Consider the following 17278-nt stretch of genomic DNA (forward strand, 5'->3'; position numbering starts at 1 on the left):
ATTTTAGGTTTTAGGCCATTTCTTTGCCCACTTCTTTTGATGCCTCTTTTCCCAGTGCACCTTCATTTCAACCAAGGAACAAGGAGCAGCCGCAAGGGAACAGGCAGTGTTGGAAGTCAGTGGCTAAAGTTAGATTTTCAATGACATTTACTTGTATGTTCTAGACTGAAACTTCAGAGTACAGCACTTTCTCCTGAAAGGAGACACTTCCCTATCACTGTAATGCAGACTTCTCTTATCAAATTACATCCATATTACATCATTGGGTAACTGAGACCCAAAATAGAAAGTGAAACCATATACATTTTCAGCCAAGAGAAGGGCTAAAGACAAAATTAATTGACATGTTTTCACAAGATTATTTACTCAGTGCCTTGTTAATTAGGGGGAGATGTTTGTTTAAGAGAAGTAGTAGCATCAAGGAGGGAAGAAGAATAAAGTAACTGACCCCAGGGCAAGGAAGCGGGTGTCAGCTTTCTCTCACCCATGTTGGACAACTCTATTACACAAATAATCAGTGAGGAAGAGAGTTGAGAATTCATAAGTACTGTTTCCTTTTCTATTTTCATTCACACTTGTACAGGTGAGGTGTCTATAAGCTGTTTCTTATAGGGTTTTTCAGGATGTTCCCACTCCATCTTTCAGAAAGCCCATGGAGAGTCCCGCGCGTGTCCATTACAGCGTCTGCCCATCATTGTGTGCACATTAGAGTGTGCATTATCCCACCAGTGAGTCCTGTACATATGACATCATCAACCATCACAAAGTGTGCCCACCGTCATGTGCACACCAGTGTGTGCATTATTGCATTAGTGAAACCTGTACATACAACATCATCAGTCATTTCCAGATGTGCATTGCATCCCTTCTCTCCATCTCTGTCTGCATTTCAGGGACACCCTGGAGGAGCTCCCCAGACTCAAAGCACCTCTGCCCAGTGCAGGCGCTCATCCCCGCTGCCGCTCAGGAGTGTCTGTGGTTGTGCAGTGCAAACATCCACACTGGCACGCACTGCTCCGGAAAGCCCTCTTGCTTCTCCTGGCCCAGCACGGCCAGCCCACTCTTCCTAATGAGGCTCCGGAGGATGTCCATGTCCCGAGTCACACTGCTGTCGGACAGATCGAAGGTACAGCCCTCCCGGGCCACATTGTCCTTCAGTATGATGACACCATTTTCTTTCAGGCCATCTCGGCATCGGGAAAGAAATGCAAGAAGGTCCTTGTCAGTCAGGTAGCCTACAGGTGGGGCCCAGTTGATGGGAAACAGGATGAAACAGTGGGGAGGGAGGAGAGCAGGGAAGAACGCAAGGCTGGGAAGGAGGCTGCCACTGTCCACTCAGTCACAGATTACTTAATAAACCAAGCTGTCGTTGCAGGAGTCTTTGAAAATCTAGATGAAGAACACACGTCCTCTTTGCTCAAGTCCCTGTCTTTAAAGTACATATTATACTACCTGGCCTACCTACCTCACAAGCATGGGAGAGACACTGGTGTCTACCCATGAGTCCCTCCAATTTCCTTGGCCAACCCAACTCCACTGCCACTCCTTAGTGAACGCTGTGCGCACGCGCGCACGCACAGACACCCCTGATTCCCTGTTGTCTTGTTTCCTAGGAATTTTAGACTAAGAATGACTATTCTGCCAATATATGGGGATTAACCCTGTGGGGCCCACTTTTTAAATCTTTTCAAGTATTTATGTTCCTTCAAGGATTTAGGTTGTTGGTGTGAGGACGCCTGCTGCATCCTCGTGGGTGGGGAGGAGCCGTCCAGCTTGCACCGAGAACCCGGGGAGAAGTCTGGGAGCCGGGACTGCGGAGTTCTCAGGACACCCAGGGCTAGCTAACTGCTCCCGACACAAGCACAGCTCCACGTCTGTCTTGTCCAGCTGAGAAGCGGGGAGGGCAGAGGCCAGGCCACACGAGACTCACCTGAGACCCACTGGATCCAGATGACGTCGTACCTCCCGCAGCGGGGCGCGAACTCCTGCAGGCCGTAGCAGTGGTAGCTCTCTACCTTGTCCGCTTTGACCTGCAGGTAGCTCTGGGCCTCAAGGAGGAAAGGCTCCATCATGTCCACCAGCTCCACGCTGTTGAAAACCGGCAGCAAGACGTGCTTGCTCACCCTTCCTATCCCGGAGCCACAGTCCAGGGCGCAGCCGGTTCCAGCTCTGCCGGGCCCCTGCGGGAAGATGCCTTGTGGGACACTCAAGCATGGGGATTCACCCCAGCCTCAGACACTCCAATCGCCACTTTAGACCAGCTGCATTTGTGCCAATTTTATGGGGTAAAATGTGCAACTTACGTGTACAATTCAACAAGTTCGGACACATGTGAATAGCCAAGTACCCACTGCCACAATCAAGATGCAGAATATTTCATTGTTTCCCCCCCAAATCCAGACATTTCTAGTTCTACTTTATTTTACTCAAGTATGGGTGTTTAAAAGAATTGCAAACTTATTTTATTTTAAAATAATATCTAAGGTCTAAGCAGTTGGTAATTCTCCCCAAGAAATGAGCCAACCCTGGCTCTATAAAAATAGAATTTTCATATCTACAATTTAGGTTAAACCTACAGCTAATGGGACCAGCACTGTAGGTGATTACTTTGTAAACTAGGGCAGGGGGAGGAGCCAAACAGTGAGAGTCTCTCTTGAGTTTTAAAATTACTTTAAAAATTCATTCCATGAAAACATTCCAGTTCATATTGGGATAATTGAAATTTTATTTTTTCTAAACTGGATTTAGGGGGTAAATCTGGGGACCTTAGCTGGGAAATGCAATTGTTCCATTCTCTGGCCAGGATTTTATTTCAAATCCAGCCCCGATGGCACCCGGCATGTTGCTGTGAATGAAAGGTAATTTCAGCAGTCCCCTTTGATGCTAAAAATTGTGTTCCGCTTTTTGCACCAGAAGCATCAGGTTTACTGGGAACTTTTTTAAAAAAGTAAGTCTGTGAATTAAATTAACTGAAGGTGAGTGGCTGAGGAGGTGGTGGGGGCAGGAAGTTAGCCAATGCAAACTTTCTCCAACTTGCTTCTATACAAATTTTTTTTAAAAAGTTTTCTGATTTTTGAAGAGTCAGCTGGTCTAAATTATTTGGACATAACTGGGATGGATGCTAAATAGGTTTTGTGCTAGAAATCACAGTAACAAGATATGTGAAGTTACCAATAAAGGTCTTAAAAAGAAAGCCAATTCTTGATTTCTCGGGAATTAAGGGTAAAACAAAAACCTTTGGCTCTGGATCACAGATGTGGTACAGAGGAAATATCAAAAAATATGCCTTCCATTCCATCCAGAATATTCCCCTTATGCTAGAAAGGTTCAATGAAGAACAAAAAGTATAACAATCATAGCTTCTTTTCAAATGGGATAGTGACCATCATAAGTTGATGTTTACATGTAGCAAACTGTATCTATAATAACTCCATAATACTCATTCCATTAGATGATTATTATTGTAATGTTATTCTCTGGATATGAGGTGTTCCCCAAAAGCTCTTGTTAGTGTATGAATATTCAGAGGTGAAATACTGGATTAGAAAACCTGTAACCTAGTCCGTCCTAGTTTGAATGGACTGACTAGATGGTAGCTGTAGGCAGGTGGGATTGGCTGGAGGATGTGGGTGGTTGGGGGCTGCCTTGGAAGGGGCATCTTCCCTGCTCTCTGTGCTTTCTGGCTACCATGAGCAGTTTTCCTCCCCCAAGCCCTTTGACTATGGTGCTGCGCCTCACCTCGGGCCCAGGGCAATGGGTTTGGGTGACCGTGGACCTCCCTCCTCTGAGTTTTTCTTGTTGGGTATTTTGGTCACAGTAATGAAAAGCTGACTAACAAACTGTAGATGAGAAAACTCAGGTTCCCAGTATTACATAGCTAATGGCAGAACTGAATTTGAACAGGAACTGCCTGAATCCAAAGTCAGTTTTAGGAACATTAGGACATCACCTCAACTGGCAAGCTTTTTCCCCTTGGTAGTGTCTATGCAATGCTATATTCAGAATAACTAAGGCTTCCGCAAGACTCAGCAGGAAAGGGATCTACAGTGATGAGTGGTGTCTGCCTTGAGGACAGGAAGGGGAGGTGGTGGTGCTCAGCCACGTGTTGTTGGTCATCTCTGCTGTGCTCCGCTGCCTTCCTCATTCAGATGTGATGATTTAAACTAAATGAATTCAGGAAAAGGCCTAGACTAAAGGTCTGTGCTGTACATACACAGCATTGTAAAGGCAGCATTTCTGAGTAACTTCCTAAGATGGGATAAAGTATAAGGAAATTACTTTAAGCTACTAGAAATGACTTTACTAGAAATGTCTGTGCTCAATCAGCAATTCTCATTACAAATTTATCTCCTAGCTACTTGGCTCTATGAGTCTACTGGTCATGTTGCTGTCATTAGTGGGGCAGGTGGTTTCAGAAGGAGAACTACGGAGCAATAAAGCCAAGAGACCTCAGAGATCTATGTCAGAGGATTTGACTAGAACAACTGAACATCTGTTTTTCCATGAATAGAGAGACAGGAGGTTGCTCTGGTTCAAGGGAGGCGGAGCCCTGCCACTCCACCTTCCCACAGCTCTCCAAGGAGCCCTTCAGAATCTCACTAAAACCCCGGGGCTTTAAAATCACGTGTTTAATTCCTTTATTTCACACAAAGAAACTGAGGCAAAATGTTTGAAATAAACCTTCCTTAGAGATGGTCATCCTCTAAGTAGTGAAATCCATTTAGTACGTGAAATCTGAGCAGAGATTCTTGAAACTGTTGTCGTTTACAAACACACAGGCTGTCCTTTCTCCCAGACGCTGTGCACCAGGCCTCCGGTGCAGTCGCCTGATTCTTTACTCTGCTTCATGTGATACGGTTGGCACAACGTCTCATTCACAGGCAGCTCCTCTGAGAAGGAATGTTTAGAGCCTGAGCTCAGGGACTGCACCTCTGCTGTTGGACACTGTGGCTGCCGACGCTGTGATCGCGTTGGAATCTGATGCCCTTGGTGAATGTGGCCAGAGCTTTGTACAACACATAACCTCAGAACGAGATATTTTGGTATTTTCATTTTCATTTAATATACTCTCTTTCATTTATGGATTCCTAGAGAACAGTACAATACGACTAGCGCTCTCATGTTACTTCTGATTCTGCCTCTGTATGTCGTTTCAAAGAACATGACTTTAAGCTCATCCAGTAGAATCTAGAACTAAAGTCAAAGCACTTCCTGGCACTGCTTAAAATCCATGAAATAACTGGGCACAGAGGTGCACACCTGGAATGCCAGCAACTGGGGCTGCAGCGGAAGGATCCCAGGTTCAAGGCCAGCCTGGGCCACCAAGTGAGGCCTTGTCTCAAATAAATAAATAAATAAATAAATATATATATATATATATATATATATATATATATATTTTTTTTTTTTTTTTTTTTTTTTTTTTTTTAAAGGACTGGGGTATAGCTCAGTGGTAGAGCATTTACCTAGTATATGTGAGGTCCTGGGTTCAATTCCTAGCACCACATACACACACACACACACACAAAAGAAGTGAACTACAACAAGTCAGGTTGTGATTTTTTAGTCATCCCATCTCTGTGAAATGTTTAAAAAAAAAAAAAAAAAGGTCATCAAATACTGATTTTTTAAAAATGAATTCCCCCTCCATAGACGTCTAAACCTGAGGACAGTTACCAGTTATACCACTGATGTCACCTTGATACCCTTTGTCTGTTTGCTAAGGTAAATATGTTTGTGAGTAGATTAAACACCTTTTCCCACTGTCCCATGTCACTGGGTGTTGAAAGGAAAGCAAAACTCTGAATTAAACAATCTGCCTTTTCTTGGTCGACACAAGAATAGATCATGTCAGATACTCATATTCCCTAAGTCCTTGTTTCTTGACCTGGATACTAATTTAGCAGATTATTAAGGTCAAAGTACTAAAAATATCATTCCTTAAAAAAGACTGTGTTTGTGCTTAGTGAGAGGTCACAGCTTTACAAGGAGCCTTGTCTGCTAAGAAGAGCTCCTTCTTATTTGAGGGGAGCAGTCTGCCTCTTTTCCGGCATGAACACGCGAGCACAAGACGCTTTCCTTTCCCAGGTCCTGGACGTGCTCAAGGGCTCTGTAGGACCAGCATCCCTGCGGTCAGCTTGGCATTCCACACAGAGTGACAAGACAGCTGGATTACTAACTAAGCTTCTGAAATGCTTCAGGATCAAAGTCGGCCTCACCACCAGGCGAGCAGGAGCGATTGCTTTGGGCCAGACTGGAGAGGTGAGGTTTCTCTGGTCCATGGAAAAAAAGCAAGGATTTTTCTACTTTGCAAGACACATGGAAAAAATCTGTCAGAGTTAAGAGCAGGCGGTTTGGTGTCAGCTCTGTCTCTTACCAGTGTGTGACCTTGACAACTTATTCAACCTTCTCAGCCTCAGTTTCCACAACCATAAAAAGGAGCTAAGACAGTCCTTGCTTTAAGAACCGCTGTGGAGAGTAAAGAGGACAGAGCTTCTACAGGGCTTGGCAGAGTGACTGACCATCTTAGAACAGACTTCCATGAAGTGGGTCAGAAACACTGATGTGGTGGGCCTGACCTTCATCTCTGCACGTCCTAGTCCTTTCTGATTGTAGCCAGGGTCCAGACAGACACTTCGGCCCCAGGAAATGTTCCACCCTCATCATATTTTCTCTACCACCAAGCTTGGGACCTGGGTGCTCCAGGAGCTAGAGGTGACACAAACCTAGAGACAACACCATGCTTCCAAGTAGGTCAACAGCCGAAATCCAAAACTGAATATCCACCATGTTTCCTCTATCAGAACAAAATAGGGTCCGAATTGCAAACCTATGACTTTGTAGTGAATTGGAACAAGCATCATTTGCAAATGGTCTTATCCTCAGTAGGACCAAATGCAGCTTTACTGGGTGGGTGAAGTCTACTCTCACAACTACACAAAGTTCCTCATTAAACACATTCCATGATGTCTTGTTAGTAGTTGTAGCAGCAAGTTAGATTGGAGCGGGTTCTCATTTTGTGAACTAAAGCAGGAACTTTACATGGGTGAGCTCATTTGATCTTCACATTCTTCTGTGAAGCAGATTCTGTTTCCATGCCTGAGTAACAAATTTAAGTACAAGCCCAGGATTGCTTCTGCATTAAGTAGGAGAACTTCAATGACTGTAGAGCCCAAGGTTTGACCCTTATACTCTACAATTTCCACAGGACCTGGACGTAGGGCAGTGGAGGCTCACCCCAAACCAGACTACAAAGGGATCATGTTCTTTCAAGGAGAAATCTGAACTGCGTAAAAAAATAATACAAAGGGATTCTGCTGTCCTTACTATTAAACTGAACATAAGCGTACATTTCTTTTCTACAACCAATTTGTTATTATGGGAAATTCAATAAATCAACCCAAGCTCCCAAAGGTATATCTCATTATTTATCTGGATGTCAACTTTTTATCGCTGAGATGTTTAAGAAATGTCTTCTTAATCCTCAAATGCAGTATCAGCACTGCAGGTTCACCTTCTCTTGAAGCATGCATGTAAGATTAGCTTAATGCTAGGAGGACAAAATGTCCACTGGGACAAGCCAGGAGTCTGATGAAGTCCATCCTTCGTGAACGTCTTAAGACAGGCTGAACTCAGCTGAGCCCACGGCTTTAACCTGACTAAATTTACCACACAGAAGCACTTGAGCTCAGTATTGGCAGGGACTTTCCCCTCTCATCAAGCTGCAGTTAGATAACTCACCCCAACAAATTTCCTAAGAAATTCCCGAGAGGCCTGGATATCTGGGCTGGAGAGTTCAATGAAGTTCCCCATCATGCCTTCTTCTGTGGCTGGCACTTCTTGATAGAAAAGTTTAGCTCTAGCATAGAACTGCATCTCGCCATTGATGACTTGGCTTGTTAAGGCATACAACTTTACTGCAAGTGAAACATTATTAATAGTCATTATATCATAGAACAACTCAGTCTTATTGTGCACTGAAATTCCTCTTTAAAGACTGTGAATTTGTGTGTGGAAGAAAGACCACTGGAGTGAAGTCAGAGGATGTGGGTTTGAGCTCTGGTTCAGTGATTTACATGCTGTATAATACTGTGAGACTTCTAAAACTCTGTGATCTCAGGAGATTTCATCTGTCAATCACAGGTGACATTTTCATTAATGAGTAACTCTGTCATTTAATAAACACAGTTACCATTGTGTTTTTGAAGTTTAACAGTTTTTTGGCTGCAGTAAAAATTCCATCACTTTTATGGTGAGTTTTATCTCTGAGTTCAAATGTTTTATGATAATTTTTCTCACTAGTTCTTGCTTCTAATCACAAAGCAGGGGTAAATCATTTTCATTTCTTTTTAAAGACATATCCCAATGTGTCTTTGTACCCACCTTATAGAAATGTAGTTGAGCTCTACCTTCTGAAAATAAAATGCAGAAAGAAACAATATCTATTGAGCAGCTATTCTGTACCATAGGCACACTGTCATTTCATTATTTCAAAACACACAAGGTATTATTTTAAGACATTTATTTTTGGAAAAACATGTGCTCTAACTTCTAAGCCATGAATGAGAATGCATTTATGGGTGTTTTGTCAACCAAAATTCACCCATGCAGATATGAAATATTTTCATTAGAGGATATTCAAAAGGAAATGATTGAAAGTGGATGAAAAGGAAGAACTTTCAATTCAAGATTGCAGACCAACTATACACATTTGTTTTCTGAGCCTCCAATACTCCCCGAGAAGTCTTGAACTAGAGTCAATCCACTTAGTGAAGAAAATGAGAGGGGATCACTGATAGATTCATGATTTTAATGAATTTATGAAAGGCAAAAATCAGATAGAATAAAGCTCAATAATTTGCACATCAAAATAGTTGCAAGAGGAAATTACATTCCAGATTTAGAGCCAATCAGAGGAAAGTGTAAGAATAGGAGTGAAAGCTGAAAAAATAATAATTAATCAAAAGCCTGTCTACAGAACAACTAGGTGAGGGGACAAATGCACCGCTTAAACACAACAGGCAATACATCTGCCTTCACCATGGAAACATATGTCTCTTCTCTAAAAATACAAAAATAAGTAAATTGCTTAGGAAAAACTGAACTAGCCTTTAGCATCAGAATCCTAGAACTCTACTTGCTTTGGCATGTAGAAGACTCCACATGCCTCACACTCATCAGAGTTTGATAAGGGCTACCTGCACATGTGGAGTTTCATGTCACCTTTCTATTTTTGAGATGATTACAAAGCAGAGGAAACCTTATTCATTACCTTGTCATGTATTCCTACATGTAGGTAAACAATGATCTCCAAACTCATGAGAGTAAAATGTCAGCCTGAAAGAAAAAGATTCAGATAAATCATCAGAATTGACCCAAAAGGAAATAGAAGTGATTCAGGAAGTGGAAGAGAATTTAAATCAAAACACAACCAAAATCTCATATGTCTTTGAAGAAACATAAGAACCAGTGCATTCATCAGTCCAAGATAAGATCCAAAGAAAATGACAATGATAATTCAAAGAATAAAAAGGAATTCTTAGAAATTAAAGTTTTGGAATATTGGATACATTTCCAGAACATAAAACAGAAGGACAGATATGAAAACAGAAGTAAAAAGACAAATGTATAAACCCACAAAGACTTAATTCAAGCTAAGTAAGATAAAATTGTTTTAAAAGGAAATTAATAAAATAGAGGAACAAGAGCAACTAAAGACAAATACTAGAAGAAAACTTTCCAGACTGAAAAAGATTATAAGATCCAACAAGTGTTGAGCAGTGTAGCTTTTTGAAAAAACAACGTTTACATTTGTCCTGAAGAAATTTCAAAACAGAAAGAATAATAATAAGATCCTAAAGCCATTTTGAGGGGTAAAATTGGTTGATCTTCAATTTTTCCCAGATATAGCAAATAAAAATATAGTTCTCACAGTTAGATTTGAATTTTTGATAAACAATAAATAATTAGTATCTTAGAGAACACCATCCTATATTCAAAAGACTGAGACCAGGCTTATACCACAAATCTTATCAGAAATGCTAGATAACAATGATAAAATGCCATCAATACTCTGAAGAAAAATTATTTTGAAAATAACTTTAATACCCAGTTAAACTATCAAAAGAATATTTACCTCCCATGGATTCATCCTTCTGAAGTTTCTTGAAGTTATATTCTAGACCAATTAGGGTTAAAATCAAGAGAAGACGCATGATGAAAGATGATGTAATTAACCCAGGAATACCCAAATGACAGCTGTTTATCAAATCTGGAAAGAAATCAATTTACATTACAAAAGAAAGACTGGATTCTAGGCAGTAGAGAGAGTAGGCAAAAAGCAAGGAGACATCAGTATTATTCTAAGGAAGATGTGTTTTTATATCAATCACCAAAAATTTTTAAAAAGCAGTTGAAAACTCTAAGCAAAACACTTAGATTCAAAAATATTATGATCATGGTATGAAGCAAAGCAAAATATGGGATAATTTTGAGAAGAGGGAATCAAAGAAAAAAATCTATTAAACCTTAACTAACAACATTTTTCTTTAGATAATCCCAAAATTGTGATATTCAACTAGTGTATTAATTGCTTCCAAACTGAACAACTTAAATTCAAGAGTCAATTGAAAATTGATTTTAAAAGTTAAAAATCCAATAAACACCACTTATATCACTGCGACTATGTTCCATCTTTGGATTTACACTAGCATTTTCCAACTTAAGCACACTGGAGCCATATTTGAACCCTCAGTGGCCTTGAATTTGCTGGAAGAGTTGCAAGAATCCGCATCCAGGTATGCCATTTTCTGCAGACTAACAATATTACTTGCTATCTCCCCCACACATGTTGACTACTGTGCATAAAAAGTCATTTTAAAAATACAAATCTTTAAGAAGTTTTAACAAATATAGAAGGCTTCTGACACTTTATATACAAATTAGCTACTGATTGAGGGAACACATTAAAAGTAGGATCCTCCAGGTCAAAAACAGACTGGCCTATACCAATCCCCCTTCCTAGCAATTGGTAAAATGTGTGTAAATAGCAGGTAGCTCAATAAATGCTTATAAATCCAAAAGGATGTCAAAAAACAGGCAGGCATTGCCATCCTAATAATATGACTGTTGCAAATTCTGGATATCTCACAAAAATCATGCTGGAAAAGTACAGCTCCCAGATTCTGCCCACGGTTGAATGCTGCTGCTCTGGGGCCCCTGATAAGCCACAGTCCAGGGCTCTCCTTTATCCAAGCAAAGCTCCAAGCAGCCACACTCATCATCACCTGCTTAAGTCCACTAGTTGGTGCAGTCTATTAAAACCTTTTATCTGGAAATGGGAATGGTCCATTATGCCAGCAACCTTTAGACCACAAGTGAATGCCAAGCTCAGCAGGTGTCAGCCTCAATAGGTGGGCTTTTATGGTTCTCATTTTCACCTAATTGACAGGTGCATTTCACTAAAAAAGATATATGAGGTGTCACAGGGAGTCCCAAGTTCTCCCCTTCTGATATCTGTGCATGTTGACTCAGATAAGGCAATTGGTCAACAGCCATGCCTTTAAATATGGAAATGCATGTAATGGCTTGTTCTTGTAGCATTGTAATGCCTTTGTGAAACGTGGGGTACTCTAAGACAGAGACTAGACACTATTATTCCTTGGTATAACATGATACTTATTTCTTGACCTACATTACAAACTGAACTCCCAAGGACAAAAACAGAACACATTCATTTGCTCTGAAATAGAAAAGGGATTTTGTGAAATTTCTAGGAAAGGTGTCTATCCGAGAGGATGTTCAGCAAGAGTCAGTTCATCTATGACTTAGTTGTAAAGCACCAATACAACCCTCAAGGAACAGGAGACAAAGCCCAATCCCTCTCTCATGGAGATTACAAACTAGAAAGGGGCAGTTGAGTTACACATCACCAAGTACCCAGTGAATGGTACAAGCACTAGTAGTCTTGGGGGATCAGAGATGCCTGCAAGTAGGAGCAGTTAGGGAAAGATTCCAAAAGACCTCAGCCACCAAGGATGATTTTATTTGGGTTAGCAAAAAGTTACAAGGAAAGGCATTTCACACAGTGTGGATATGTGGATAAAATGTAGAATCTTCTATTCTTGTCAAATAAAAGCCTATGGAAACACTTTCACTGCTGCCCACATTTGTCACGTTTCCACTCACACTGGGAGGAGGTGTGAGTAGTGGTTAACAACGAGTCTGCGGTGGCCACCTGGGTTCTAGACCTGCTCTGCTCTCACCACTGTGATTCTCTTGCACATGACCTCCCCTGTGCATCAGCTCCTCAAACAGAGATGTGGAAAATAACAGCACACTGAAGGGATGTTGTGAAGGTGAGCTGAGACAGTAGAGGCAAAACACTGGAACAGTGTGTGTCCCTTTTCCTGAATTCTGTTTTGGTCACAGGCCATGCAGAATCATCCATTGGAGACTTTCAGTATCAATGTCTTTGCTGTTCCATGAGTCTCTGAAGCCAGCCGGGGATGGTCAGCAAATTCCCCCATGACTGAACATGGCCACAGGGCGGGCTGAAGTGAGACTGGCTGCCTGGCCCAGGCCGGGGGTCGGGGGTTGGGGGAGGGGGGGCGTGGAGCAGGAGTCAAAGGGTCTGGTTAGCCGCAGTTCTTTCCATAATTACCGCAAACAACAAACTCTCTGTGCAGACTCTCCAGGAGGGGTTCCCCAACCTTTTTGAAAGAAGGGCTTTATTTTCATTTCTATGAAGTCTTGAAATCATCAAGAGTAGGGGAAGCCAACTCTAAAACACCTCAGCAGAGCAGGGGAGGGAGCATCTCGGCAGGCTAAGTTTTATTTCCAACCTGAAAAGCATAATATCCGCTCCAGCCTGCAAACTCTCATATATTGAATTAAGTTTATTGTCTTTGGTAATGTCTGTTCCAGAAAAGGCTACATGGTGACTTTAAAAAAGGCCTGGCTCAGGGGAAGAAAGGGGCAAAACTAATAGTTACTGAAGATTGATGACTTTCACATATATATGGCATTTAATCCTTCCTCTGACACTTTTGAGGAAAATGATGCACATAGACTTTAGAAAATGACAGAGTTCACTTCTCCACTAGTAACAGTGCAAGAATGTGAATTCAGAACTTCAGTATCTGCAATTAATTGTTAGTATGAGGCCATTTAATTCATATAACAGATATATACTGAGTTATTTCTATGTTCCAGGAACTAGGGTAAATGCTAAATACACAGACCTGGAAGAGAGAAAAACAGATGATCCTCCACTCCCATGAGAACTAGAGTCCAATAGAGGAACCAGTATATGCAAACACATCCCATAAGTATCAGTTATAACCTCCTAAAACCAAACACAAGGATTAAGAGAGTTAATTGGGTAGGGCAGACTTCTAATTGCCTATAAGTTGACACTGGCTGATGGGACTTACAAGATGATTCCTTTCTGAACATTCAGGCTCTGCCATGAGAAGAAAAAACTGAAAAAGTCTATTCATCTATTCTTAGAGCTGATAGTTTGCCTTCCTTGCACCCTTAATTTAAAAATATTGAGAATAAATTTAAAAATAAATAAATAAAATAAATTTGTAGGATTGCTTCCATTATTAGATTATAAAACCATAAAAAAGAGAAATTATATGTCTTATTAATATTTGAATCTTGCCCAGTGCACAGTAAATTTTACAATAATAAGAATTCCATAAAATATCTCTTATATTGAATATACCTGAATTGATTATGAAGCATCTGATGTTTCCATCTCTAAAGAGCCAAGTTTCTTCCTTGTAGCGGAAACATGGAATGACAAAATATACAGAATCCCATGGAACTGAGCAGTGGACTCCAAACAGATGTGATATACCTCCTTTGGGGTCAAAATATTGAAAGTGAGTAGATAAGCTTTCAGCTACTCTTTCCCTTTGCCTCATTAACTACGATGCTGTAGCTGATGGAGACTCCATCATCCTGGATTCCTGCATGCCTAAGTGGAATACAGCCTGCCCACCACAATGATGCATATTGAAGTGACGAAGCAAGAGTGGACGTGTTTGGCCATTGAGATGTCAGGGTTCCTTTGTTATTGCAGTATAGCCTAGTCCTTACCAACTAATAGACTCCTCCATGTCTATCATCAGAGATATTGTGGGTAGGGCTCACTCAGTGGCTCTCAGGGAAAATAATGCCTAGGCCAAACTATCAGTTAGAGAAAATAAGCAGTGTTCATTCATGGAAAATGGAAACTAAGGCATATGAAATCAACTTTGGCTGGACTAGACTAATGGTATTCAAACTGTCATGGGACACTATAGGTACCCTCAGAGTGTCTCAGAAGCCAATGGTGTGACAAAGAGGATAGGACAAGAAGAGGACCCTGCATCTAATCCAAAGCAGAAAATTTTAAACTTTTTCCTTTGTTATTCCTTCCAAGGAATATTTTACCAAAATATTGACTTTTTTTAAAAAAAAGATTAGAAATTATTGGCAAAACATCAGCACTTTCACAAAGAGAAAAACAGACAAAATCAAAATTACCATAAAACCAAAAGGATTATATTGGGTAAAAAGGATGAGGGCCAAATACAAATTACAATCTACTTGTCCCAAATTAATCGTCATCCAAGTTTTCCTAGAGATTGTTCTGTTCTTAAGTCACCTTCCATTACTTGCAAAGACAGGTTCTTTTTCTCCCTAGTAATTATTTTTAAAGTGTGGCCATCACCTGCCCTCTAGTGAGGCTCTTCTTGGTCATAATTGATAGCTTTATCCATTCTAACACAACCGCAGCTACCAAACTGCTTTCACTGGGGTACAGCCCCAGGAAAGCAATGCTGTCAATATATAGAGGGACCAGGACATAATCACCTTCTCGTCTTCCCATGTGGATACAGATGAGATGTATTATATGTGTAAATAATTACTTGTGGCAGTGTGATCTAGCAGAAAGAGCCCTGGGCTTCAGTTTTTGCTTTGGTATTGCTCTCTCCAGATTAGACCTTAGCATCTCTGAACTTTCTTTCCCTTGCTGGAAAAAATAAAATAGAATTGGAGAAGGAGATGGGAAAATGAGAAGAAAAATTAGTACTATTTACCCTATGTATGTATAGCTATGATAATCAAATGAAGGCAGATGAGTAAACACTTTGAAGAGAAAGCTCTATGAATACGAGATGAAGGTATTTATATGTCTAGAATTAATGATTCCTCAGAAACGGGGGTATAAAAGGAGACTTTGGTCAACTACTAACATGTAATTTATTGAATGTAATACAAAGAATTATGTAGCCCTCTCCAGAGCTGGAAACCCTGACCACATCCCGTGCACAATGGGGCTTTCACACAACCTTAAGAAAACAGACTGGGGCTGAGACACAGTGCTCCTGCTTTCTTTGGGAGAAAATATAAACCAAGGAAGGGGCGTGGGTGGGGGGTGGCCCTTCTCTCTAATTGTAAGCTGTTTCCTCCTCCAGGCAGTTTGGAGTGCCCTGAAGTAACCACCTGCACAGAGGCTGCGAACAGGAGCCTCAACTCGATGAAGCAGATAAGCTCTTTACTGCTCCACTCTCAGATTCCCCGAAACCTGGAGGAAATCACGAAAATGGAATCAGATGACTGCCCAGCTTTTCTTCTTAATATTCAAAGGCCAATCTAAAATGTTCTCCTGTTAGGCTCTCCAGTGAGCCTCAGGAAGACCAGAGTGGATTACACACACACACTCACACACACACACACACACGCACGCACACATGCACACACACCAAGCACATTTTCATCTATTATTGTTTGTCTCTTTTTAACTCTTACTGTATATCCTCTTGAATATATGTGTGCATATACATATATAAATACACTCTCATCTTTGAGTTACCAAATTTGTCTACCTCAAAACTTTTGCAAATATTACAATGAGCTGTCAGAACTCAAGAAGTGAGTTTCTATGAGCCTGGAGTACAGGCAACTGACACCGACAGAAGCAAATCACTGTGCCTGAAGGTGCATGGAAAGCCCAAAATAGAGTCCTGCTTATCAGGCGGCACTTGATCTTTGCCTCTCTGTACAAGAATGTCATTAAAATGTGTCATCCCTTGGACACTGGCTGCAATTCTTTCCTCCTTCTAGTTTCTCTTCCAGGTGTCCCACAACCTCACACTGTCCCTTCAGTCATTCCTTGTCCCGTATCTGGCAGCTCTGACTCACTTACCCAGGGGAATTTTCTCCAGCAGGTAGAGGTAGCTCTGAAAGAAGTCATTGCGAATGGCTCTGTGAAGGATGAAGGACATGCTGTGCCGGCAGAGTTCACCATCGGTCTTCTGCCAGCGGGATCTAAAGGCAAAATGGGCTCCCAGATGGGCCATGGAGGAGCAGGGCAATGACGACTTCTGAAGAGAAAGAAAGCTTGTCTGACTGTTTCTTTGAATTAGCCTTCTCGTCCTAAAAGAACTTGAGACTGTCATTTTAAACCAGTCCCCTGTCCATCTATATCAGGACAGTCTGTCATGGGGTGTGGGGGAAGGGCAGCAAACATGGGGAGGTCAGGCTCCTGGCACAGACTCCCTCTGATTGCTTGGGCGACACCACTCCAAGCCAGCAGGTGCTAAGATGAAAACAGGCTGCATGAGATCCTGCTCCATCCGGGGAAAAGCACGCTTCCCTTCGTTAGCTGCTGCTTCAAACAGGCTCCAGTACAGCCTGCCAACACCCTGAATATTTGCTTTAATTTGATTCCTAAATTGAAATAGCCTAATTTCCATTTCAAAGAGTTGTGAATATTTTGCAGGAGATCCTATTCCCTGATTTCCATTGCTCCTTCTGGAACACTGTGTCGTCAAGTTACAAGGTCCCTTTCAAAGTCATCTTAGCCACTCAGATTCCTTTCATCAGTAAAATTTTCCCCAAATCACTTCATAGAGATGGATATGTGTTTCATATTTTTAAGGCTCTTCAATAGATGCAATTATTTGAAAGCCTGTTTTGATGTCAGATACCCTGCTCTATCAGCAAGCTCTTGCATTTATTCTAAACAACCCTACCCATAGGCCTCTCTGCCCAATGTGGGTATAATTTCCTCCAGAGTGCATTTGTTTTCTGGACTGCCTTCATTGTCCCTTCATACCTACTCTCCACACCTTCACTTCACTCTGTGCCCCAGGAGGCTGACCTTCAGACTACTGAAGGTCAGCAGACACCCTACTCTGCCTCCTAGCTGGGTTCAGGCCGCAGGCAGTCCCCTTGGCACCTTTCCTGCAGAGAGGCCATAGGCTCACCACATGCTTTAACA

At 41.5% G+C, this 17278-nt stretch overlaps 1 protein-coding gene across 2 annotated transcripts; it reads right to left on the reverse strand.

Annotated features, from left to right (window-relative positions):
- Positions 1–351: 351 nt before the first annotated feature.
- Positions 352–16408, reverse strand: Ntmt2 (N-terminal Xaa-Pro-Lys N-methyltransferase 2). 2 transcript variants are annotated; one of them, XM_076831966.2, is made up of 4 exons: positions 16202–16408; positions 7741–7916; positions 1931–2180; positions 352–1187 (listed from the first exon to the last, which is right to left on the reverse strand). In XM_076831966.2, the coding sequence occupies exons 1-4, from the start codon at positions 16353–16355 to the stop codon at positions 964–966; spliced, it is 804 nt and encodes a 267-aa protein (XP_076688081.1). In that variant the 5' UTR covers positions 16356–16408; the 3' UTR covers positions 352–963. The 2 variants fall into 2 exon arrangements, with proteins under 2 accessions (XP_076688081.1, XP_076688080.1); XM_076831965.2 differs by having other exon boundaries at positions 352–1235.
- Between the last annotated feature and the right edge of the window lie 870 nt (positions 16409–17278).

This window comes from Callospermophilus lateralis, chromosome 13 (assembly GCF_048772815.1).
Source record: "Callospermophilus lateralis isolate mCalLat2 chromosome 13, mCalLat2.hap1, whole genome shotgun sequence".
Lineage (NCBI taxonomy): Eukaryota > Metazoa > Chordata > Mammalia > Rodentia > Sciuridae > Callospermophilus > Callospermophilus lateralis.

Bases quoted from the DNA above. Each gene is read 5' to 3' on its own strand.
- Ntmt2 (XM_076831965.2), bottom strand. From the start codon at position 16,355: ATGGCCCATCTGGGAGCCCATTTTGCCTTTAGATCCCGCTGGCAGAAG. The intron at 7,917-16,201 runs GTAAGTGAGTCA...TTTCACTTGCAG, and splicing joins GCTGGAGAAAATTCCCCTGG to TAAAGTTGTATGCCTTAACA. The intron at 2,181-7,740 runs GTGAGTTATCTA...ATCTTCCCGCAG, and splicing joins TTCTTAGGAAATTTGTTGGG to GGGCCCGGCAGAGCTGGAAC.